The 26,710-nt window shown below is 33.5% G+C and overlaps 1 protein-coding gene across 2 annotated transcripts in view; it reads left to right on the forward strand.

Annotated features, from left to right (window-relative positions):
• LOC144962478 (uncharacterized) overlaps positions 1–25,377 on the forward strand; it is a 32,333-nt gene extending 6,956 nt beyond the window's left edge. Inside the window, exons 7-32 of one of the 2 annotated variants that reach the window (XM_078895467.1) lie at positions 13–108; positions 3,229–3,324; positions 4,200–6,748; positions 7,480–7,719; positions 8,025–8,156; positions 9,277–9,310; positions 9,864–9,952; positions 10,459–10,536; positions 11,236–11,346; positions 11,791–11,862; positions 12,286–12,390; positions 12,818–12,849; positions 13,970–14,060; positions 14,514–14,562; positions 14,827–14,879; positions 15,265–15,355; positions 16,478–16,616; positions 17,140–17,241; positions 17,589–17,649; positions 19,468–19,503; positions 19,962–20,029; positions 20,560–20,642; positions 21,666–21,747; positions 22,092–22,261; positions 22,840–23,070; positions 24,484–25,377. In XM_078895467.1, coding sequence (XP_078751593.1) covers positions 13–108; positions 3,229–3,324; positions 4,200–6,748; positions 7,480–7,719; positions 8,025–8,156; positions 9,277–9,310; positions 9,864–9,952; positions 10,459–10,536; positions 11,236–11,346; positions 11,791–11,862; positions 12,286–12,390; positions 12,818–12,849; positions 13,970–14,060; positions 14,514–14,562; positions 14,827–14,879; positions 15,265–15,355; positions 16,478–16,616; positions 17,140–17,241; positions 17,589–17,649; positions 19,468–19,503; positions 19,962–20,029; positions 20,560–20,642; positions 21,666–21,747; positions 22,092–22,261; positions 22,840–23,070; positions 24,484–24,623 — 5,030 coding nt within the window. In that variant the 3' untranslated portion in view covers positions 24,624–25,377. The remainder of the gene's footprint in view (positions 1–12; positions 109–3,228; positions 3,325–4,199; positions 6,749–7,479; positions 7,720–8,024; positions 8,157–9,276; positions 9,311–9,863; positions 9,953–10,458; positions 10,537–11,235; positions 11,347–11,790; positions 11,863–12,285; positions 12,391–12,817; positions 12,850–13,969; positions 14,061–14,513; positions 14,563–14,826; positions 14,880–15,264; positions 15,356–16,477; positions 16,617–17,139; positions 17,242–17,588; positions 17,650–19,467; positions 19,504–19,961; positions 20,030–20,559; positions 20,643–21,665; positions 21,748–22,091; positions 22,262–22,839; positions 23,071–24,483) is intronic. The other variant, XM_078895468.1, reaches the window with a different exon arrangement.
• Positions 25,378–26,710: the final 1,333 nt, after the last annotated feature.

The raw sequence follows: 26,710 nt of genomic DNA on the forward strand, positions 1-26,710 counted from the left end.
TCTTGTCTTCAGAAAAGGATGGGGATGAGGCGCCCATGGAAGACTACTCCATTGAGGATTTAGATCCTTACGAATATGAGGAAGAAAGAAATCGTTTTGACACTCAAGGTTTTTGGTTTTTTTTTTGTCTTCAATATTTTGCAGCTTTTGTATTCTTTACTAAAATACATAACACTGCATGTGCAGATCTGTATTATCTGCAGTCAAAGACTCGTTTTTAAGTTGAAACAATGGCACAGTGACAGAATAATATTTAAGCTTGTACCTTTTTACATTATAAAAATACCATAAACTTTTTAAAAATACAATTTTTATACTAAATCTCATTTATAGGAGACTTTGAAGTATTCATCACTAAGACTATAATTTTCTTGTTTTAAGATTTTGTGAGTAATTAAAAGTATACTATCAAAATATCAAAACAAAGGTTAAAAAATAAGATTGTGGCCATAGGATGGAATGTACGATGGTCTGAAAAACGGTGCTGGATACTGTGCTAGCTGGTTGCTGAGAAAATGGCAAAGTTAGAGTTATTGTTATTGTCATCTCTCTATTTAATTTTTTTTTTTAGATTAAACATTGTCTGCTTTCATTGCTAATTTAAGGACTTTCTCAAGGCTACATTCTGCGACAAAAAAAAATTGCTAGAAATATTTTTTAGTATTTATATAAATGAAAGATTTATTGAGAAACACATTTTTAGGAAAACACCATTTCTTTTTTATGTTTCTTTTCTATCTCGGAGTCTTTAAGTTAACGGGCAGAAAAAAAAAATTTAATGGAGAAGAAAAATAAATATTGAACTTGAAATTGTACTGGGATAGAGTCGGGTATCAGATGAGGGTGAGCTCAGAGATGTCAAATATTACGAAAATTAAAAATTTTTACATAAAAATGATGCCAGTATGAAAAATACAAAATTCTTCGAAAATTATGTGTATTGGCGAGCCACTATTCTCATTGTATTTATACAATGTCATGAAACAGTGTTCAGTTTTATTTTTGAAATGGCGTTTCTGGGTTGCAAAATGAAATAGAATCCAAATCTTAAGGGCCTAACACCATTGGAATCATTTCTCAAAGTGCCCCTTCTTAATTATTAACAGAGACATACATCCAACTTGCAACACTGCCTCTCTCAATTCAATATCACTGACTTGTCTGCTCATATCTTTGAATGAAGGATCATTTCTGTGCCTATACTTAATATGAGACTGTCAGCTTGAAGCTTGAAGATTTTGATAATTGATCCCTCTAATATTAATAATGTCTGAAAGGTTTATTACAGGGAAACATTTTGGCTTTTGGTGGAACCGAGCCACTTGAATTGTTAAAAGTTCTAGACAAATTGATAATGAATGCTGTAACTGTAAATGTGACTCATTGAATTTTTTTCTTCTGTTTTTACTAATAGCATTTCTAAGTATTAAATATTATTGTTTTAATGTGTTTCCGTTCTCAAATGTCTTTGTAAATATTAACCCAGTGGTAATATTGTGAGCTCTCAGTGCATGAAGAGGGATTTGCATTCATTATCTTATTCCCTCTAACACAAAAATGGACCATGCTTAAAGTACTGTAAATAAATTTTGTATTTCATCGAATAGAATTACTCAGGAAATCATTGCTAATTCCAAAATGTTCTCTAGCTCTTTTTTTTATTTTTCTACGGTATATTGCTCTATTTTGAAGTGGTTATATTCATTTTACCTTTGATTTTAATAGTCAATGGTATCTAGCTAAGCTTATTCTCTACAATGCTCTCTAATTCTCTTTTTTTTTTTTCTTCAGTATTTTGCTCTGTTTTGAAGCTGTTATATCCATTTTTCTTCACAAATTTTATAGTCCACAGCTTCTAACAGCTTAGTTACTTTTACGATTGTTGACCACACTTTACATTCTTATTTGGTATTTAAACCATTTTAAAGATCTCATCACTGTTTCCATTATTCGACTATTTACATTATGATTATGAAAATGAGAATTTTGAGAGCAGGGTCCATCATTATGATCTTTGCCTATCAACTGGACAGAAACATTATTTTGTCTCACCCTTGCCTCGTTTTGTTTCTCACCGTGCAACACTTCACCCTGGTTTTTACTCCAAAAAAAAAAAAGGATAGGGCATGTTTGAAATTAGGCTTTTCAATTAAAAGCGTTTGGGATAAATCTCCATTTTTGTAAACTATGAAGTCTTTGCAACCCTTGGTCATTATCTCGACGTTTCTGATTTGGTCGTGTGACATAGGGATTAATTATTTTGAAAAGTATGCTGTCAGATTTTTCAGGTTTCATTAACATTGTTTTGAATGAAAAAAATGGCTTTGCAGGCCTGATATTTGTAGAATAATGGCTCGTGTCTATCGAGAGTCAAAAACAAAGGAATATTTTGCCATAAGATTTGTATTATATGGAAGACCTGCCAACCCTCCTGTTTTTATCTGGAGATTCCTGAAATTTGTTCTCGTTCCATGTATCCTGAATTTTAAACTATTTTAAAATTGTTGATAGTATTTTACTACTCCATTAAAAAAATATCATCATCATTGTCTTCTCATCACCATCGTCATCATCATCATCGGAAACTTTCAGAATTTGACATAGACTAAACTTTATAAACTAACCCTTTTTTACAGATCTGTTTTGGAGACCGTTATTTTTTTTTTTATTACAGCATGGTGTGGAAATGTATGTATATATATGTATATGTATATATATATATATATATATATATATATATATATATATATATATATATATATATATATATATATATATATATATTACAGCATGGTGTGGAAATGCTGGTATTTGTGGCATTAAAAAAAAAGAAAATTTTGTAATATATACATTGTCGCACCATAAATTCCTAACTTTATATTTATACATTTTTATGCATGCCATGTCTGTAAACGAATTTCCATTTTTGGAATGAATAAAGTATATTATATTATTATTATTATTATTATTATTATTATTATTATTATTATTATTATTATTATTATTATTATTATTATTATTATTATTATTATTATTATTTTATCATCATCATCCTCATCTTCATTTAAATTTAAATCTCCACAATAATTTTCCCCAAATTGTATTTCTGATTATTTGACACAGCAAGTCTGATAAGGTTCCATGCTTTTCATAGGGACCAGTAATGTGGAATGTAAAATTGTCTTGATGTTTTATTTATATTTTGCATTTTTAATTTTTATGGCACAGAGTACAATGCTTACATCCAGCAACAACAACAGGAGGAGGAGGAAAGACAAAAAGCCACAGCAAAGCCTGATGCTAAGGAAGGAGAGAGTGCTCAAGGTTTGTTTCTGTTGTAAAATATCCAAAGTATATCACAGAATTGTTTTAAAAATCAACCGTTATGTAAAAAAATGTTTTAAAATCCAAAATCCAAAGAATGGTATTGAGGGTGTCTGACTCCAGCCGTGGACACAATATATGCAGTAAAAAAACATTTTTTAGCTTGTATTCAAGCCCAGCCCCTTGCTTAACCTTATGACCAACAGAGACTAACCATAATTCCGTTATTTGACGGTAATAGTCATGTGATCTAAACACACATGACAAGTATCATTGCAGTAGCCGTACTGTTTTAAATTTTTTTCCCCTCAAAATCACCTCTCTAATTCTTACTTTGAGTCGGAAGCCCTTGATACAAATATGACTGTGTAAAATCAAAAATATTTGTGAACTGCAGCCATCCATTGCTAGTCACTACATTATAATTCTATACTTGATTTTTGATTTTTCAATTTCATTTATTTTTATTCTAACTTTAACAAAATTATTTTCCCAGTAGGTCATATGAAACCATATTTTATTTTCATAAAGTACCAGTTGCCTGTTAGGCATCCTTTTTTATATTCAAACTCTTACAATATCAATCACTGCCTATAGCCAGTACTCATCATTCACACCCGAGTAGAGTGGTATGATTTGTCTGAAGTGCCTTACCCAAGGACAGAATGTTGGAACCAGAATTTCACATGATCACTGTCACCCATGAGGCCACTGACCATGCTTCACATTACTTGACTTTTGTGACAGGACGAGACACCGTACTGCTGGGCCACCGAGCCACACATAGTTATAAATGGTCGAGTTTACTCTTAGTGAATTAATTTTCATTAAACTTTTCTTCTTCTTGATGACATGTTTATCTTTTGTATAACCAGATCAACCCTCTGCAACCACACCATCTTCAGATGATACAGAGTTTGAAAATGAGAGAGAAAATGAGAATAAGGAAGATGTAAAAGATAGCAAGGAGAAAAATCAGATATCAAATGATGTGGATAGAAAGAAGTCTGAGAACGAAGAAAATACAGAATCAACAAATCAAGACGTAGGAATTGGGGATGCTAAACCATTAGCGTTTCTTGGTGAGAAAGAAATGGATAAGAATGGAAAACAAGAAAAGCAAGAGAAAGAGATGGATACCCAAAATGCACAAAGTGTAACTGGCAAAGAAATGAAAGAAGAAAAAGAACATGGATCACAGGATAGTAGAAATTTAGAGGAGGAGGAGCTTGTTGGAAATAACAATGAGGTAGTTGGAAATGAAAAGGATGAGAGACCGGAAGAAAAGATTGAAGAAAAGGGGGAGGAAAAGGAAGAAAAACAAGAGGAGAAGAAGGAAGATAAGGAAGTGGACATAGAGAAAGGAAAGATGGAGGAGAAAGATGGAGGAAAGAAAGAACTGCAGGAAGAAAGTAAAGAAGAACAAGAGGATGGAAAGAAAGAGCAAGAGGAAGAAAAGACAGAAGACAAAGATATAAAGGGGAAGGAGAGGCAGGAGATTGACGGGGATAGAACTGATGTTGTCTCCCCGAAAGAGGAAGACAATGTTAAACCTAAGGTTGATGTAGAGGAAGCTCAGAATAAAGACCCAGTCACCTTTCCAATGGATGATGAAGAGGAGGTAGAAGAAAATAGTAATATTCCAGTAATGGACACTTCTGTGTCACAAAAAGATTCTCCTGTCAGTCAAGAGGAAATGGAAGAGAAATTATCTTCACATGAAAATAAAGATTCTGACAGTGTCTCACTTGATGAAATGAATAAAGAGGAAGAAGTAAAAAAGGAAAATACAGGTGAAGAAATGAAGGACAAGAACACAGCAGACGATGGGGGCGAGATGGAAAGTCAAGGTGAGAAAGTCCCTGACATTGCAGAAGACAAAACAGATGAGAAAGAAGAGGACAGAAAGCAAGATGAGGTAGTTGAAGAACAAAGGAGTAATGATAAACAAGGGGTCTCTGAAAGTGAACAAGATGAAGATAAAAAACCTGACAGCACTGTAGAGAAAGAGAGGAATGGAGAAGATAATGAGTTGAAGGTGAGCGAAGTGACTAGTGACAATGTTGCAAACAATGATAAGGATGCTAGTGATGAAGTAGACATAAAAGATGAAGAATCTTTAGTACAAAAATCTGAAGATAGCACTGATGAAATAAAGGTGGATGCCACTGGTAGTTCTGATGAGATGAAACAAGATCAGGAAGGACCACTGGATAAAGTTGATGCACCTAAACAGAGCTTTGATGACAAAACTGCTAAATCTGTCAATGTTGAAAAGAATGAAGAAAAAGTTGAGGATAAAGAAAAGCTTCCTGAGACATCTGACAATTCAAATGTCAACAAAGTGAATGAAAACTCATCTCCAACTGATAATAAAGTAGGAGTCAATGTCACTCCTACTCCTGTTAAAACAGAGAAAAATACAAATGATGATACTCCTACTGTTGACTCAAACATACCAGAGTCCAAGGCTGTCAATGAAAAGGAATCTTCTGATAACTCAGAGAACCAGCCTTCCACCTCTGATGCTGCTGGCCAAAATTTAGAAGAAAGCAACAAAGAAACCGACATTATTAAAGACACAGATAAAACCTTGTCGTCATCACAAGTAGAAGAAAAAGAAACTCAACCAACTGCTCCTTTGGAAAGCAGCATGCAAGAAACTGTCGCTGAATCTGTCATTTCAGAAACACCTAACTTGGCCTCCCAGCATGCAATGACAACAGATGCATCTCAAATAGACAAATCGTCAGTAGGAGATATGAATGAAAAATCTAATAATGGCTTTGAAACAATCGTTGAAAGTGGAACTACAATCATACTTGACCTCAATGGCAATCTTGTTACGCCATCGACATCAGATGAAAAGTCAGTTGAGGCAAAAAAACTTGATGCCACTGAAAACATTCCAGACATTTCTCCATCAAATTCTTTACCTGGTGAGCAGGATTCGTTGAGCAGTCACGCAGAGATTGTGCCGGTCCAAAATAAATCAACTGAGACTAGTGATGAGAAATCTAAAGAATCTCAACTGAAAACAGAAATTAAAGCTAACGTTTATCAAAGTGTCGACTTTAGTAGCAGAAGAGTTCTGTCTGTCAGTCACCAAACGCAAGCACCCAGCACAGCTAGCCCAGAAAGCCCTGAGGCATCAGAAGTGGTAACAGGTAAAGAAGTACCAGATCAGCATCAGCAACAAGAAAATTCCATTGTCGATGACAAGACTGACAATAATGAAAAAGCTGACAAGACTGACAATAATGAAAGAGCTGGAAAGGTGGACGAAGGCATGAGGTTCCTTACACCCGAAGAAGCTGCAAAGAGGGGGAGACAATTCAGTGAAGATTTGTTGGCTGGCATGGACGTGAAGGCACGGGAAGAGAAACAAAAGGACCTTAGTGGCAATGTCAACGGCAGTCCTCAGGTGAGATAGGATTGCTTCATTAGTCTTACTAATTGATTTATATGTATTATATGTATGACCATTAACAGTGTTGTCTCTGTCGAAATAATAATGTTGTATCTTACAGATTTCATGTCTTGTCCTGTATGTTAAGTGTTGCTGTTGGCTTTAGATCTCTTTCTGCTTTGAACACATAATTAAGTGGTTATTGTGCCATATAAAAGATCAAGTGCTTTTTTTTTCAACTTTCTTTGTAATCGTTTTTCCTTTCTTAAATGTATTATTTTTTGAATGGCATTTCGATAAAAGCATTTATTTACAGGACTGTTGTAAAAATATATGTCCAAGTGAGTTGACATTGACTAACATATGAGCTCAGTATCATATGACCTACATATGTATATAATTTTTATTTTCTACCACAAGTTAATAAACGTCATCTTATCTTTGTGTTTACCTTTGTTTAAACAGAAAAGAATAAAATCTAATTGTGTTTACAGATTAAATCTTACAGTATGAGTAAGATAGAAGGTATTTCTTCAATAAGTAAAGAACATCACTTGACATTTTTGTGTGTCCATCCTCTGTCCTGAGGTTTATATCACCACTTTGATTAATAACTTTAAATATTGAAAGTAGTTCGATATAATTCGAGAATAGATTTCATTTTTATGATAATAAATTACCAGATAGTACATTGTTGATGAACAGGAATCATTTTATTTTATTTTTTCTTTTTTTTTTTTGTGAAGGAGGCAACAACAGCTCCCTCAACGCAGCCTGAGCAGGATATCCCTCAGCCCCCAACTGAACCACGACAAGAACCAGATGGTGCTGAAACTGCATCAAATGAATACAAGACAGACTCTGTTCTCAGTCGTAAGATTGACGACACTCATTTGCAGGAAGAAGAAAATCTCGAGGACGCTGCAAAAGCGAGGCAATACTACAAAACAATGTTTGATTCTCACATTAGGAATATTTTAATCAGAGTAAGTAAAATTTAGATTTACTGTCTATTTAATATTGCATGTCAAAATATGAACTGGAGCACCATGTGTCCTTTGATTCTGAAGGACTTCTTTTACACAATACATTGTAATTGAAAGATTTAATTGGGTTGCTAGAGAATTTTGGGTGTTAATGTCAATAAAATGTATTCCCGATTCTTTGCTTTTTCAAGCAAAATTTGTTATTGGAAATAAGTTGTGCTATTAGATGCCGATAAAAAAATGTTTTATAATTTATACGAACCTGTATTTCGTCCATCAAATGTTATTACATTTGTATATTCCAGCTTCCCCCATCTATCCAGAACTTACTGGAACAAGAACCACTTGGCATGTCTCCAACAATGGCGGTGATAGCTGGTGTTGTTTCTATAGCAACATTATTTTTCACCTGCCTCTTCTCCTGCCTCTGTGCCTCTGTAAGTTATTATTCATCCTCTCTTAAATTTAAATATAACTTTGAATTTACTGGGTACTCAACTTTTGTCGCATCTGCAGAGATTTAGCTGTGTAGAAATGTGATTTTTATAGCCAAAGAGCAGCTCTGATAAAAGACTGTCCTGATTTGGCAATCTGCAGCATTTTTTTGGTTTTTAAATTGGACATCCATGCCTGATATTTAAGACATACAGGGCAGGTTTGCTATAACTATACACTTTTTGGGACTGATTTGCCATAAGTATAGAATCTCAATCTAGGTTTTTAGGGTCACGACAGAAGCAGGCATTAGAGTGACATGATTTATCTCTGAAAAGTTGGCAACGATGAAAGGCTAACGAGATTTCAGATTTCATTGTGACAAAGTTACGTTTTAATTATATTAGTGACCATATGAAACAATTAATGATTTCATATTCTTTTGGTGCCTGACTGGTGCTGAATACACTCCACTCCTTGGAACTGAGTACAAAGTAAAGTACTTAACAAAAAATTGTGATGTGGTGTTCAAAGTGATGCCCCAATTACCCTTTTGTTGTATGCAGGAAGTTTAATTAGTTCATTTGGAATGATTGTATAAAAACATGAATTTTTAGCTAAATGTTTTGTTTCTTAATTAGTTAGGGTTAGGGTCAAGTTTAGGACTCTTGTTAGGAAATTAATACATTGTTTTAGGGGGGATACGATTAAGGCTGCATTATTTCATGTTCAAAATGAAGACTTCGTACTGAGTGGAAAGTGTTCAATGAGACGTAATTCAAAGATGAGAAAAATTTCTTTACTTTTTAATTCGATGCATCATTTAATGGTTTTAGCAACTTGGTCTAAATTTAAATTAATCTTGTAAGTAAGCAATTGAGTCAAATTTAATAACGATTGCATGACGAGTTTGTACCAATATGGGTCTGGAAAAAAGCTTTATAGGGTCTGGTATGACTCTAGAAAAGGTCTAGAATTTTTTTTCAAAGGAGTCCTGGGAACCTTGTACATTTGTATTATGACTTATGTTATGAACATCTTTTTTTTTTTTGGGAATAGAATTTATTAATATTCATACATGCAAATGAAGTTGATTGCTTTTTTTTTCTTTGAATTTTACAGGGTGGAAAAAAGGCCAATTTAAAGAAATCACTGGGTAAGTGTAACCACCAGTAAGTGAGCCAAGGTTTGAATAACAAGAAAATCTCTTTTCCTGAGAATTAGAAAAAAATCTTTAAAAACTTCTGTATTAGACTATTTATAAAGCGATTTGAGATTGGTTTTACTTTGATGGTTTCATTATTCGTAACGTTACAATATTTTCCCTTATAAAAGAGTGTTCCAAGTTTCAAAAAAGGACAGTGGATTTCCTATCATTTGAACTAAAGATAGTCAATATAATTTTTTTTAAACTTAATTAAAAAAAAAAATTATATTAAACGCGTTGACAAGACGCAATCACTAATTGCTACTTTCAATGATAAACATATTTTCTTTGGAGTTTTCAGTTTTGCTCAACCGCAATTTAAGTAGAGAACCTGATTGTGCTCTGTAGAAATGATTACACAACCCAATTTTCAGCATTTTTGTTGTTGACAAAAAAACAAAAAACAATTTTGAATTAATTTTTTATTGCTGCTTTTTATTTTAGATAGAGAATTAAAACATGTTATGACGTTAAGATTTTAAAAATTGACTTTTCCATTTAGATGTCATCCAAGGTCTGGAAGAAAAGCTTCAACTTGCAATTAAAGAAAAAGAAAACATTGAGGATAACATAGGTGATAACCAACAAGAGGTAGGTTAATACAACATACACATTAACACACATTCCAATGTAATCTCTCTCTTTCCGTCTCCCTCTCTCTCTCTCTCCCTCCCTCTCTCTCTCCCTCCCTCTTTCTCTCCCTCCCTCTCTCTCTCTCTCTCTCTCTCTCTCTCTCTCTCTCTCTCTCTCTCTCTCTCTCTCTCTCTCTCCTTCTCTCTCTCTCTCCTCTCTCCTCTCTCTCTTCTCTCTCTCTTCTCTCTCTCCTCTTCCTCTCTCTCTCTCTCTCTCTCTCCTCTCTCTCTCTCTCTCTCCTCTCTCTCCCCCCCCCCCCCCCCCCCACACACACACACACAATCTTGCTATACCAAAGTGGAAAACTGTCACTGTGAATTAGATTGTAACAGCAGGGATCTTTTATAATATGATGAAAAGTAAACAAGAAATTGTTGGAACATGGAAAAAACATTTCTTTAAAAAAAAACAATTCTTCTTCTATATTCTGCAATTTTCAAACTGCTCTATTGGATCTTTTTCAGGTCGTTAAGATGAAAGAAGAAACAGCAAAAGCAAAGAGAGAAAGTGCCAAAATGAGTAAAGAATTGCAGACAGTGAAGGTAGGTATTATTTGGAACCTCCTACTTGTTTCCTGTTTTTTTGGGGTTTTTTTTTTTTCTTAAGTCGTTTTGAGCAAAGCATTTTTTGTTTTTAAAAATCTGTTTGCAGTGTTGTTGAGATTAAGAGAAAAGGATTTACTATCTACTAGATGTTAGAAATTATTATTGTTATTATTATTATTATTATTATTATTATTATTATTATTATTATTATTATTATTATTATTATATATTATTATTATTATTATTATTATTATTATTATTATACTATTATTATTATTATTATTTTAAAAAAAAAAAAAAATGCCTTTTCCGCCATGACATCGTAAGACATCGTTGCCTAGGCATTCCACGAAGGAATATAGATAACTCGTCAAACAAGATGTCTGATGTCAACAGGAATCACTCATGTTGTCCAAGTGAGCAAATTGGGGGTTAATGATCTTGCTCAAGGAAAAAAACGAAAGTGCCTGAAGCGGGCCTGGAACCAGGGTTCTTCCGGGTCACAGTGCGAAGTGGCTGAGTGGTTAAGGCATTATTATTATTATTATTATTATTATTATTATTATTATTATTATTATTATTATTATTATTATTATTATTATTATTATTATGAGACTGATGATGATGATCATGATGTCTTTGTTCAGTTTCTTTTCTTCTTTATTATAAATGTTGTCTCATTTCATGTTTTACTAGCTCCACAACGATACACTGAAAAACAAAATCACAGACTTGGAGACTGAGATAGAAGATATGAAAGAAAATGCTCATTCAACTCAAGGCGAGGTCAAGCAGTCTAATAAAAAGGTATTGACAGTAAAGAGTTCTTAAGAGATATTGTCTAGATTTTAAATAATTTGGCCACTTTTTTTAAACACGTATATCCTTTTTGTTTAGTCTCTTTTTTTTTCCGTCTATTTTCAGATTTCTATTGATTCTACAGAACTGTCTTTTATTCTGATTTTATTTGAATATTTAAAATATATTTTTTAAAAAAATCTTTTTTATTTACATTTATATTCAAATTGCTTTGCATTCACCATCCTTAAAAAACAAAATGACCATTTTATTGAGGTTTGTTTTTTTTTTTTGGTTTTTTTTTGTTTTCTTCATAAAAACTCTAGATATGTGGTCCAATTCCGATTTTTAACCCAACATTCATTTTTAAAAAAAAAATGTTATTCTGATATTTAAAACATTTTTTTTTTCTATTTTGTCATTTAAAAAGTATTTTTTTTGGGTACTCTTCAGACAAAGGAAATGCAGAAACAGATTAAGGCTCTGGAGGAAAAAGATCATAAAGCTACCCAAGAAATACAACAGGTAACTAAATATTATCGTTTTGTTCTGTACATTTTAGAATCAAATGCATCATTACCATCCATAGGGTCGATAGTTATTTTTGTTTGTTTTTTTTTTGTTTGTTTTTTTTTTGTCTGTTTCTTTTTGTTTTATTTATTATTTTTTTTGTTTTTTTTTTTAATGTCCTTTTTATGTTTTTTTTTTGTTTGTTATTGGTCTGTTTATTTTTATATTTTTTAAATTTTCATTTTCTTTCATTTTTTTCTTTTTCTTTTTTTTTTTTTTTTTGGTCTCTTTTAAGAAATAAGGAAATCATAATATTTGAGCATAGATTCTGATCTTACCACTTTCCCCCTTTTATTGTATGTCTTAAATGGTGTTCACATGATTATTCTCTTTTACACTTTTGGTTAAATTAATTTGATGTAATCTTTACGACCCCAGTTGTCCTCAGACCTAAAATTGAAGGAAGAGGAAGTTGATGAAATGAGTTCTCGATTGGAAGGGATGAGTCAGCATGTTGGTCAGCTTGAGACCAGCAAAGAACAGGTTTGATCTTTATTTGTTGTTGATGTTACATGCAGTTTTACAGTTTTTAGATTTACCAATAATTCTGTGCTCGTTGGCAAAAATTTAACATGGTTTGCACGGAACAATATTAACCTTCAAATTAAAAGAAAAATAAAAGAATAGATTTATTATTATTATTATTATTATTATTATTATTATTATTATTATTATTATTATTATTATTATTATTATTATTATTATTATTATTATTATTATTATTATTATTATTATAATTTATTATTATTAAATTATTTAAATTATTATTATTATTATATATTATTATTATTATTATTATTATTATTATTATTATTATTATTATTATTATTATTATTATTATTATTATTATTATTATTATTAAGATTTGAATGCATCCGATTAATTTCTTTCAAATACATTTTCTCCACAGCTGCTTTCAGAGGCTGAAGATTGGAAAGAAAAGTGAGTTCAATCCGTTGGATGCTCCTATAATGCCATATCAGTTAAATTAGATATCTCCATAGAAATAAATAATAACGTGAAGTTGAATGTAAGCTTCAATCTAATTACAAAAACCGATCAAATGAACGTTTCGGGTTTCCCCATTATCAACAAAACAGGATGAATTCATAATGAACATAATGAAACATTCCATTTGTAATTTATATTTACGTATGTGTGGCTCAGTGGCTCAGCGGTATGCTGTCTTGTCTTGTCACAAGAGTCAAGCAATGTTAAGCCTGATCAGTGGCTGGATGGGTGACAGAGATTGTGAAAAATTCTGTCCCGATATTGTGTCCTTGGGTATGGCACCTTACCCCACTCGTCTCAGTGTGAAAGATTACTTGGTGAAATGCAGTGACGGATATTGTAAGAGTGTTAGTACAAAAAGGACACCTAACAGGTGGCTGGTACTGTATGAAATGGAAATATGGCTCCATATGGCCTGCTGGGGAAATAACTGAAACATTGTGAAGTGCATTTAGCATTGGTAAAGCAGTGGAAATGAACTATATACATGTTCATATTTATATTTTTATTTCACATATTGGCAGGTGCTATGTGAGGTAAAATTATTTTTTAAAGCTTATATAAAGCCCAACCCCTTCCTGTTATTTGGCAGGATAATAGTCATGCAATATAAAAGCACATGACAAGTGTTTTTATGCAGAAGCTGCATTGTTTTAAAACAATTTTTCTCAGAATCCCCTCTTTCGTGCTATTATAGTTATAGTTGGGATGCTCTCGATATACAATATATGACAAGGACTGATGTTGCATAATTAGAGAAAAATTAAGGATTTTATTTATGTTGCACATCCTACTGCAGTTCATTTCATCTCTCTCTCTCTCTCTCTCTCTCTTTCTCTCTCTCTCTCTCTCTCTCTCTCTCTCTCTCTCTCTCTCTCTCGCTCTCTCTCTCTCTCTCTTTCTCTCTCTCACACACACACACACATTCTATTTCAAGCGTATTATATTGTGATATTCTCATCCTGACCAATAGTCACAAAGATACGTTGTTTCTGTGTTGGAAAGAATTTTTTGGGTGATGGCTTTTTAAAAATTTTTTACATGTCAATAGAGTGAACGATTTGAATGAGAGATGGGATCAACGAGAAGAAGAATTCAAGCAGATGCAGGAGTCATTGTCTTTCAAGGAGAGTGAGCTGGAGGTAGGTGGGAAAAATAGTCTGTCATAGCCATCTGGCACATGGAATTGTCGTTAATCCCGGTTTTTTTTAGCATTTTAGGAACATTAGCAATTGCTTGCTAAAATGAGTACCTAGACGTTAACGGCGTTGTCTGTCTGAAAAAAAATTGTAATATCACCTAACAGGAGTCATATCTCATCATACATGTTAGGCGTTGCTGTTGACTAGGGATCCTTTGTAAAGCGCTTTGAGCGTGTTTAATGGATATTAGGCTATATAAAAGCTCAAATGAACGCGTTAAAACACTGCTGGTAATAAATGAAAATATATGTGTGTATTTTACTTTATAAATTAAAAAAAAAAAACCCCAGCTAAATTACATAAATTGCTTCTATTATTGCTTTCTGGCTGCTCTGTTTCTGTTTTAAAATTAATTTTACAGCTGCGTTTATTCTCTCTCCTTATGATTTACAGGTCTTGAAAGATTGCTTTTTACAGTTGAAATCTTTTGAATCAGAGGAAGGCAAGTTAAAACTTTTTGTCGATTTTAACACTTATAATATAAATTCTTTTTTTTTCATCATCATCATCATCATCATCATCATCATCATCATCATTATCGTCATCACCATCATCATCATCATTATCATCATCATCATCATCATCATCATCATCATCATCATCTTTAGTCTTAAATATTTTACATACAAAATATTGATCGTAATTGTCTTTTACCCTGATATATTAATGGCATTTCTCTCTATTACTTTTGAATGCATTCCTGCAGAAGATGGCTCTAAAGTGGAAGAAAAGTTACGTTCTATGATGGACGTATCCAAGGTAAGAGACAATGGCAGTGAGTGTGGGAAAGAAGTTGGGGGGGGGGGGGGGAGGGTTCTTCCCATAAAGCTTCAGATATTTGCCTGAGCAGCACAAATCAGTAAATTGATGTCATGTGTATTATTTGTAAAAATTATATCTTCTCATATGTCAAGAAAACTGATGTATTTCGTAAAGAAGTAGTAATTTCCATTTTAAGGTTTTTGTAATCTAGTCTTTCATTCTTTTATTGTTCAAAATAAAGACTATACAGAGATATTTTAGTCTTGGCAATTCAGTAAACAAATATTTTCAGGTGTATTGCAGTTGTATAAAGCCTGCTAATGAATTTGTCTCTTGATTAATAGTCATTTGAAAAACAATTTTTTTTATATGTATACCCCAGGTCAATGCAACTTTACGTTCAGTCGAGGAGGAGAGAGATTCATTGTCGAACAAGCTACAGATTGAAGAAGAGGCCAGAAAAGAATTGGAAGGTATGCTTGATCAATCACGATTTTATGGTACAATAATGGTTTTGTTGATTTCAATTTATAGTTATATCTTGAAAGGTTTTTACCTTATTTTTTTCTTTAAAAGGCTAGACCAAGTTTCTTTCAAATCATGACTTCTTCCATTACAAATTTCTTTCAAATCTTGACTTCTTCCATTACAAATTTCGTTCAAACCATGACTTCTTCCATTACAAATTTCGTTCAAATCATGACTTCTTCCATTACAAATTTCTTTCAAACCATTACTTCTTCCATTACAAATTTCTCTCAAACCATTACTTCTCCATTACAAATTTCGTTCAAATCATTACTTCTCCATTACAAATTTTGTTCAAATCATTACTTCTCCATTACAAATTTCTTTCAAATCTTGACTTCTTCCATTACAAATTTCTTTCAAATCATGACTTCTTCCGTTACAAATTTCTTTCAAATCATGACTACTTCCATTACAATTTCTCTCAAATCATGATTCTTCCATTATAAATTTCTTTCAAATCATGATTCTTCCATTACTAATTTTCCCTAAATCGTGATCCTTCAATTACTATTTTCCCTTAAATCATGATTTTTTTCTATTTTTAGTAACTTAAATGTTTTCAATAAAAGATTTGTAAAAATAATATGACTACCCTTGGGGACAATTTAAGCCTGAATAGTATAATTGATAAACATGTCTTGGTAAAACCCACTGATAAAATATTGTGTAAGTTTAGAGATAATAAGAAAAAAAGTGACAAAATTCCCTTTATCCGTCCCTATGTCTAAAGTTAAAACAAGATTCCAACAGCAGCCGTCGAAACCTTTGACTTCTGGGTGTAAGTGCAGACCTGTAAAATGTCTGACAATTGACGGAATTCTAGCATTATTGCAACAATCTTTTTACTCTTTCCATCATCATTTTGCTCTTTATTTAAGTTTATTGACTTAAAACATAGGTGTCATATGCTCAATGAAAATTTTTCGGACAATTTTGTCGGTTGCACTGTCGGTTTGTCAGTACAATGCTTTATCCACTTAGCCCTCTTGCACATTGTCTGCAAAGGGGTAGTGTTTTAATTCTCTTGTCCAATGGTCCAAAACTGTGTCTATTGATTTTTCCAGGTCAAATGGAAAAGTCTCAAGAGAAAGTTGAGTCATGTATGTCAGACAAAATGAAAGCGGAAAGACAATGTCAGGAGGCACAAACCAAATTAAGTGTTTTGTCTTCTTACTTCAAGGAAAAAGAAATGCAGCTACAAAGGTATGTTCGTTTAGTTCTATTTCTTTACTTTTCATTTCAAGGATAATAAATAAGTTAACTTGCATTGCGGCCTACTCCGAATAAACAAGTTCCAGTATCTTTTCCCTATTTCTTTTCTTTTTCTTTTTGTTTTAATATGGTTAATGATTTATATTTATTTCAATTTTTCTTAAGAAACTAAAGACAAAAGCTTGGTATTTCTTTAAATATAATTTATTATTATCATTATCATCATCATCGTCATCATCATCATCATTATTGTTATTATTATCACTACTTCCACTACTACTACTACTACTACAACTACTACTACTACTACTACTACTACTACTACTACTACTACTACTACTACTACTACTACTACTACTACTACTACTACTACTACTACTGCTGCTGCTGTTGTTGTTGTTTTTTTTTGTTTTGTTTTTTTTCAAAAATATTTTCTCCGTAAAGAGAGAACTGCAAATCTTGATCTTGCTCCTAAAATTCTTTAATAATGCAAGAATATTTCATGATTTTCCAGAGAGCTTGGTGAACAGGAGGCATTGAAGAAACAAAATCAGAATAAATTGGTATCGGCTGATGAGACCACCAAAACGGTGCAGCAGGAATCGGAAGCTTTGAGGTAATTGTTCAATCCAAGTTAAACAACCATTCTAGCCCAGTGATGTCAAAGGTCATTTACATGTGAACACAACATGCGACACCAAAAGACATCATTAATGTTATAAGTATTGTAATACAATAAGTTATTTTGAAAAGCTGTGAAAAATTTTAGTTTCTATTAGTTTATCTGGGTTAACTGATAAAAGAATAATTTCAAAAAGTGATCGCCTATCATCAAAAGAATAGCGGAAATTGCTTGCCAAGGTTCTAAAGAATGACAAAATTATTCAATTTTAGACGTTAATATCTGAATAATAATCTCCTGCTATTAAGTGTGTCAATGCTGTATCTTTTTCCTCTTTTAAGAACCCAGAATGAAAGTTTGAAGAGAGAGTTGGCCAACTCGGAACGTGATTTCAGAGCACAGGTATGTAGAGTTTTGTTATGATTTGCAATTATCATTCTTGTTTTACAACTGAATGCACCATAGACAGTTGGGGTAAAAACGATTTTAACACTTTTCCTTACCTTATATAACTTAAAGATCTTGGATGTAAGCCGCTATCTGTGCGACTTGCAAAATTGATATTATTTCATACGAAACTATGAATCGATGAATCATGACGAAATCATATGAGGGAGTAATGTTTCGATGTGCTTTCACTATTACTTCATACGAAACTATGAATCGATGAATCATGACGAAATCATGTGAGGGAGTAATGTTTTGATGTACTTTCATTATTACTTCATACAAAACTATGAATCGATGAGTCATGACTAAATCATGTGAGGGAGTAATGTTTTGATGTGCTTGCACAGTTATTTTGTAGGTCAACTCAAATTTCGACAGCTATTCTGAAAATTGCGAGTTCAAAATGTGAAAATATGCAGTGAGGGAAAGTGTTATTAGCAAACAATTTTTTATATCTAATTTTCAATATGGCTTTGATAAGATCTAGTCGTAGTGTCTTGACTTTATTTCTGTGGGGGGTAGTTGTTTTTGTTGTGATTGTTGTTGTTGTTGTTGTCCTTATTGTTGTCTCTAATCCCAAGGACTTTGACCTTTTGCTCTTTGGTCATATTTGCAGTTAAGTTTTATAAGGAGAGAGTCAAGATCTTGTACACTATAAAGAGATTAAAATGTTTTGTTTGTTTATGCATTACTTATCAAATTATTTTCCAGCCTTTTATGGGCTAAGTTAGTCCTACAGAGCCAATAGACTCATAAAGTAGGAGTTTATCCTGGTTTCTATCGCATGAAATGGACAATAGCACTCGCCTTTTATGGACTAAGTTAGTCCTTCAGAGTCAATAGACTCATAAAGTAGGAGCTTATTCTGGTTTCTATCGCATGAAATGGACAATAGCACTCGCTTGCTACCCTTTGGATAGGATGCTACTATTGCTTTCAGCCAGACCTTAAAGAAGACTCACTGCTGGGTAGACAGGGAGCAGGACAGAAAAAAATCTTGACTTCACCCCGGTAGTCATATGAAGCGTGTGAAGCGAGTGCTTTACCACTAAGCCATTGGGTCTTACATTGACTAAGGAACTTTGATAACAAAGTTTTATGTCGTTTTTGATTATTCATATTTGATTTAAATAAGCCATTGGGTCCTACATTGACTAAGGAACTTTGATAACAAAGTTTTATGTTGTTTTTGATTATTCATATTTGATTTAAATAAGCCATTGGGTCCTACATTGACTAAAGAACTTTGATAACAAAGTTTTATGTCGTTTTTGATTATTCATATTTGATTTAAATAAGCCATTGGATCCTACAGTGACTAAGGGTCTTTGATAACAAAATTTTATGTCGTTTTTGATTATTCATATTTGATTTAAATACGCCATTGGATCCTACATATTGACTAAGGGTCTTTGATAACAAAATTTTATGTCGTTTTTGATTATTCATATTTGATTTAAATAAATGCCTGGCAAAGTAATCCCGTTTTTAACTCTCTCACATTCACCATGATTGAAAATCAAACAAATTTGTTTTTCTTTTCTTTGAACTCGATAGAGCTAATGAGGACTATTCATTAAATGTAAAATGGGAGTAACTATAGATTTATTTTTAAAATGTTAGATGCTAATGTTTGGGGGTCCTGAGATGGCGAAGCACTTGCCTTAAATGCAAAGGGACTGGTTCTTCTCCGGGGTGCATCAAGAGATTTTTTTCTAATCTCTTCTAATTTATATCAAAACATTTATCCCATTTTTTGAAATCTTTCAGATTGCTGCCAATGAGAAAAAAGCCCATGAGAATTGGGTAAGTTTTTAATACTATGGAATATTCTTTGTCTGCATTAGATGTTGTAAAGGCTTTTTATCCGTCTTTAATGACATAATCTTAAGCTTCTAAATTTTCATAGTAGAGATTGATTCTTTATGGATTCTCTCTCTCTCTCTCTCTCTCTCTCTCTCTCTCTCTCTCTCTCTCTCTCTCTCTCTCTCTCTCTCTCTCTCTCTCTCCCCCTCTCTCTCTCTCTCTCCCTCTCTCTCACTCTCTCTCTCTCTCTCTCTCTCTCTCTGGAATGGCACTTGAGGGTTCATGAGCAATGTATTCCTATATTTAGAATAATAATGAAACTATTAAGTGAATCGTATATCAACTGAAAAGACCCATTAAGCTAATTTATATTATTAATGATCTTGTGCTCAAATGGACATAATTCTTTGAAGAACTAATGATTTATCAATTTAAATTTATTTGAATCCAATTGATAGTTGTCAGCAAGAGCGGCTGAGAGGGAATTGAAAGAAGCCAGACACGAGGCTGGTGTACTCAGACAAAAGTAAGTCAAACTATCCATTGATTTCACCAAATTTTTATTTTCCTATTACTGCTATTTATTTGATGCTATGCTGTGGTATAATACCCACCAATTCTATCTGCCAGATCAATCGCACCAACACTCATAACTTTGTGTAACCTTAAATGCTTGTAGTCTGATCAAGAGAATGAACTGAGAACTAGTCACTGAACTGGTGGACTAAAAACAGGGTATAGGTCTGCTAGTGATCCAAATTACATCTGATTTTTTTTTTTATTTGCAAGATAAATTGTCCAAATCTAGAATTTTCTTTCAATTTTGAATATTTGAAAGTCTTGAACAAGAACCATATTATTTCTTTCAAAAGCCTTTTAAACCAATATTTATAAGCTATTTAAAAGCAATGAAAATGAACCTCATTTATAAACATTTTTCTCTGTTGAAATCCATATATTTTTGGAGAAATGTTTCATCATTCGTATCTTGACTTTTGCTTGAACAATGAAAGTAATTATTTATTACCACCCTGCACATTTATTTTCTTTTGACAGACTGACAGACCTAGAGAGACGGCAGATGATGGGGCCAGGAGGGTTGATACGACCTCTCCCTACACGGGGGATGCCTCCTCCAGGTTGGTTTGTTTGGAAAATTGTAATAAAAAACCCTTTTGGTTTTGGTGGAAAAGCTGATGTTACTCTAGCATAATAATTACTTTCATTAAGCATAAGATGTGCAGACGTACATATTTTTTTATCAAAACTCTCTCAGTTTAGAATAGATAAAACCCTCTGCACATTATTTTATAGAGCAGTAATTGAAAGTGTTTTGTCATTTTGTATAACAGCTTGGGGAGGCAATTGCTTAGCAGTGGAAAGGAACAAAATAAATTCAAATATTAAAAAATCCATTAAACGCTATATAAATGACGTTGACGATGTAGATCTTTTATACGAGAAATTTTGTATAAATAAAATAACTAAAATATTAAATGACCAGTATCATCCACTAAGACCATCAATTATTATGTCAGAAAGAAGTGGTCGCCCTTTCTCTATTTCAACGAAAACAGAGAGACACCGAAAATCTTTTCTGTCGTCCAGTATTAGGCTTTATAACAACAAGCAATAATCATTTTATATAATAATTTCTCATTTTTACTTTTTTAAAATATAAATATTAATTTATTAATTTATTTGTTTTGCAATCATTTCAATTTTCAATTTATACTGACAGTTTTAACAGTTTTAACTATTATACAGTGTTGAAATTATTCATATTATAAAGTGCAGCTCTGGTTATAGAGCTGCTCCTTTTTAAAAAAATATATATACATCCTATTTCCATTGTATTTTTATCTTATTGTGTAAATTATAACACGTCTGTACAAAAAATTTCCTTTTTGGGATGCAATAAAGACCATGACATGTTCATAGATAGCCCAAGTATGTGAAACTCTGCTGGAAAAGTTTATAGGCAAATCAAAATATAAGTAAAACAAAACTCGATAGCAGACTTATTCTATCATCCGATGGTGAACTAAGAATTTATTTAAATAAAATCTGATTTAAAACAAGTTCTGATAATCACAACAAATGGACCACAGCCGTCATGTTATAGTTTTCTGGAACTAATAACATTAAGCAATCTATTTCAGGTATGATGAATGGCCCACCTCCCCCACCAGGGATGGATAGATCCTCCTCCAGGGGATCCTTGCCTCACCCTCCCCATCCAAGGTAGTTTGATGTCATTGTTTTGTTGTGATTCTTGTCGTTGATTTTGTTGTTATTGCCATTGTCATCGTCTTGTTGTTGTTGTTGTTATTGTCGTTGTTGAATTGTTGTTGCTGCAGATGTTGTTTTTATTATTATTGTTAAAATGACGACATTGTTCTATATTTATTATCACTGAAACCGTTTTGATATTGTATCATTTGTTCTTTATAGAATGTTCAATTTATGATTTTTTTAATATGGTCGATTAAAAATTAACAAATAATATTTTTCTAAATATTTATTTTATGATAGACTATATATCAAAATATCTTTTATAGCTTTTCTGCTCTTCTTTCCATTTCCAGGGATGACGACTTCCCAATATCTCCACGAGGAGGTCCCCCACCTCCAATGGATCGTAGAGGGCCACCACCACCTGGAATGAGACCTCCACCCCCTGACGGAAGATCCCCACCTCCTAGAATTCCTCCCCATGATGCCAGGTCTCCTCTCCCACGTATGCCTCCTCCACCTGGTAAGTGGTGTCATTTTATATTCTATGCATTTACTGAGCTGCCAACTCCCCATTTTTTTCGAAATGGGATTATCCTGGTTTGTTTTTTGCTTTTTCAAGTCTTATATGCATTTAATCAGAGATACCCCCCCCCCCCCCCCCCCCCACTGTTGGGATTATATTGGATTGTTTTTCTTTCAGGGTTCCCGCGGCCTCCTTAAATTCAAGGACTCCTTGAAAACTCCTTGATTTTGGTATTACTGAGAAAATCCCATTGAAAACTCCTTGAATTTCATTTTAGGAGAAAACTCAGTGAAATTTGCGAATCTCCACTACTACAACCACAACAATATCATCATCATCATCAGTACGACCTCTACTTCAACCACAACACCATCATTCATCACTACCAACTTGAATACAACAACCATTACATCATAGTCATTACTACCACTACCACAACCACCACCACATCATCATCGTCACTACCACCATCGCCACCAGCAGAATTTATTATTATTATTATTATTATTATTATTATTATTATTATTATTATTATTATTATTATTATTATTAATAAATAGTATCTGAATTTTCAGGTATGATGGATGGTCGGGGTTCCCCTCCTTATGACCGACGCCCACCTCCACCCCATTTGATGGACAGAGAAAGGATGACTCCACCATTCCGATTACCTCCCCCTGATATGTTGCCACCACCCCACATGCGTGACGGACCTCCCCCTCCACACATGCGGGATGGACCCCTGCCACCCCCTGGAAGAGGGGGTTCTATGTCTCCAGATTCTCCCCATGGGGATCCTAGGCAAGGTGAGAATCAACATTGATTTGTGCGGCTATATGGTCTAGTGGTATGACACTCGCTTTCGGATCGGAAGGTCCTGGGTTCGAGCCTCGCGCTCGGCGCATAGTTGAGTCCCTGGAAAAGGTTCTTTACTCACATTCTCTCATCGTACTCAGGTGTAAAATGAGTACCTGGCCATTAACAGCGTTGTCTGTGTCCGAAAAATTGTAATATCGCCTAACAGGCGTCATGTCCCGTCCTACATGTTAAATGTTGCTGTTGACCAGGGACCCCTTGTAAAGCGCTTTGAGCACATTTAGTGGATATTGTGCTATATAAAGCTCAATTATCATTATTATTATTATTATTATTATTATTATTATTATTATTATTATTATTATTATTATTATTATTATTAAGTATGAAAGTTAAGAAAAAAGGAGTTTTAATTATGCCCTTGTTAGCTGCCATGCATGTTAGGCATTTCATAATGAAATATAGATAATTCATCAAACAAAAATCTGATGTTGACGAGAATCACTCATGCTGTCCAAGTAAACAGGTTTGGGGTTGATGGTCTTGCCCAAGAGAAAAAATAATAAATTTTTAAGTACCTGAAACTTGAGCATTTATACAGCGCAATATCAGTTAAACATGTTCAAAGTGCTTTACTAGGTCCCTAGCCAACAGCAAAACTTAACTTTAAGGACGAGACATGATGCCTGTTAGGCTATTTTACAATTGTTCCGGTTGTTAACAGCCAGATACTCATTTTTACACCTGAGTACAGTGATAGAATGTGAGTTAAGGATATTTTCCAAGGACTCAACAATACACTGCTCAGAGCGTGACTCAAACCCTGAACCTTCCAGTCCTAAGGCGAGTGTCATACCGCTACACCATATAACCTGAAGCAGGGTTTGAATCTAGACCTAATGGGTCTCACAGTGCAATGCCTCAGCCACTCAGCCACTTCATTGATGGGAAAGTAAATGAAATTTGAAAATGAAAAACAAGCGTCTAGATAAAATATGAATTTTCCATAAGGAATATTTTGTGTTGAGACCTTAATCAAAGTACAGAAATATTATTAATAAATGCTGTAAGACACGTTATTTTCATAAAACATGTCCTACGGTATCAAATAGTATTATGTCAGGACGAACCGGGTGACAAAAAGTAGTTTAAGAATATAAATGACCACAAATATGAGATATTAGTTGCTGTCACTTTGATAAATCATGGCTAAAACAAAATTTTAAGAATTAACTCAAGTGTAATATTTTGGATTTTGAAATAAGTTTTTAGCGTCCAAATCATCAAGACATAATACGAGTTTGAGACAATATCTCACAAATATGAAAACTTTTGACTTTTCGGACTTAAGGGAAATTCCCACCATATTGTGATTTATTTTTTGTTTACGTTTCCTATTTTAGACCCTAGGTATAGAGACCACCCCTATAGGAATGCCCCACCCCCTGACCATGGATTGAGGCCATCACCACGACAACCGCCACCTTTGTCTCCACGACAACAACCTCCAGAATCACCCAGACAACAACAGAGTCAAGTTTGAGAACAATTTTTGTTATATTTATGGACAGGGTGATGAGTGACAACATCCTAATATATTGGCTTCCTTGTATTTTTAGGCAAAACTAAACTTGTAGCAAACATTTTTATAGACCTGCCGTCTATATAGATTTAATTGGTATATCAGGCTGTAACATAAGGTCAAGTTTGTAACATTCGTCACTAAAATAAACCAGTACTAAGATAATTGGAAAGATTTCAATTTTATCAGTTTCTCTGTGTAGAGGAATAAAAATAAAACAAACCCAAAAACTGATGATCTGGCATCAAAATTATAGCAGTAATATCCTTTTAAAGTGTGGAGAAAGTGTAAACATTGTATGATCTATGAACACACTTTTTTGTTCCTTTTGAAATTATTTCTTCTATCCCATCGGGCACTAGACTTTCAGTTTCTGGACTCTTAAAAAAAAAAATGTATTGTATGCATACGTGTGTAGATATCATATGATATTTTAAATGTATTATTATTTATTGTAAAAGTTCCTCTACAATACCATTATAATTATTTTTTCTTTACTCAACCCAGAGAAATTAATAAAAACAAAATCTTTGCATAGTTTTCCAAAATAACTTATTAGGATATTTTTGTGGTGAATGTTATGAAAACAATCAAATGACTCGGCCTCAAATTAAACAGATTTTTTTTTCTCCTTCGGATTAAGATTTTTCACCGATAATTTTAGAAGAAATAATTTGAAAATTTTTGCTATTTTGTAAACCAAAAAAAAAAGAAATAATGGGTACAGGACCGATCTGAATGATTTTGCATTGATTGTAAAGCATTTTTGACCCACAAGGAGTCGTGAAGAGTCAACTATGTAGGGGCTCGGATTCCCACAATGCAATAGAAATATTGACTGTGATCTCTTTCAAGGAATTATGGGATTGAATTATCTCAACATCGTTGACTCAAGATGTATATATTTCTATTTATATATTGATGTCCAAACATTGCAGCCTTGCAGAAAAGTGGTAAAGCGTGAATATTTTAAAGATTTCTTTTTAAACTTCATAAGTGATTATGTGTGTGTGTGTGTGTTCTGTGCGTGTGTGGTAGTGTGTATGCACACATTTATTTGTTTTTGGGTTTGTGTACACATGCATGTGTAAGTCCATGTATGTATATGTATTTGTCTCTGTGCAATAGAATATTTTAAGCTGTTCTATTTAAGAATGCACACTAGAATTTAATTGCGCGCGCGCTCTCTCTCTCTCTCTCTCTCTCTCTCTCTCTCTCTCTCTCTCTCTCTCTCTCTCTCTCTCTCTCTCTCTCTCTCTCTCTCTCTCTCTCTCTCTCTCTCTCTCTCTCTCTCTCTCTCTCTCTCTCTCTCTCTCTCTCTCTCTCTCTCTCTCTCTCTCTCTCTCTCTCTCTCTCTCTCTCTCTCTCTCTCTCTCTCTCTCTCTCTCTCTCTCTCTCTCTCTCTCTCTCTCTCTCTCTCTCTCTCTCTCTCCTCTCTCTCTCTCTCTCTCTCTCTCTCTCTCTCTCTCTCTCTCTCCTCTCTCTCTCTCTCTCTCTCTCTCTCTCTCTCTCTCTCTCTCTCTCTCTCTCTCTCTCCTCTCTCTCTCTCTCTCTCTCTCTCTCCTCTCTTCTCTCTCTCTCTCTCTCTCTCTCTCTCTCTCTCTCTCTCTCTCTCTCTCTCTCTCTCTCTCTCTCTCTCTCTCTCTCTCTCTCTCTCTCTCTCTCTCTCTCTCTCTCTCTCTCTCTCTCTCTCTCTCTCTCTCTCTCTCTCTCTCTCTCTCTCTCTCTCTCTCTCTCTCTCTCTCTCTCTCTCTCTCTCTCTCTCTCTCTCTCTCTCTCTCTCTCTCTCTCTCTCTCTCTCTCTCTCTCTCTCTCTCTCTCTCTCTCTCTCTCTCTCTCTCTGTTTTTTTTTTTTCCCCATTTTGCTATGCTCATTTAGAGATTCATTACGCCTTTTTAAGTCCTTATATGGGGGAAAAAAAAGAAATTAAAACCCACACAAACAATGTTGTTAATATTAATATATTTTTTAAATATTACTATTTTACAAAAATAATTTCAGAATTTCTTTCTAAAATTCTTTCATCTTGTGTTTTCAATTTACTCGA

The sequence above is a fragment of the Berghia stephanieae genome, chromosome 1 (assembly GCF_034508935.2).
Source record: "Berghia stephanieae isolate SIO BIC M18660-M18661 chromosome 1, UCSD_Bste_1.3, whole genome shotgun sequence".
Classification (NCBI taxonomy): domain Eukaryota; kingdom Metazoa; phylum Mollusca; class Gastropoda; order Nudibranchia; family Aeolidiidae; genus Berghia; species Berghia stephanieae.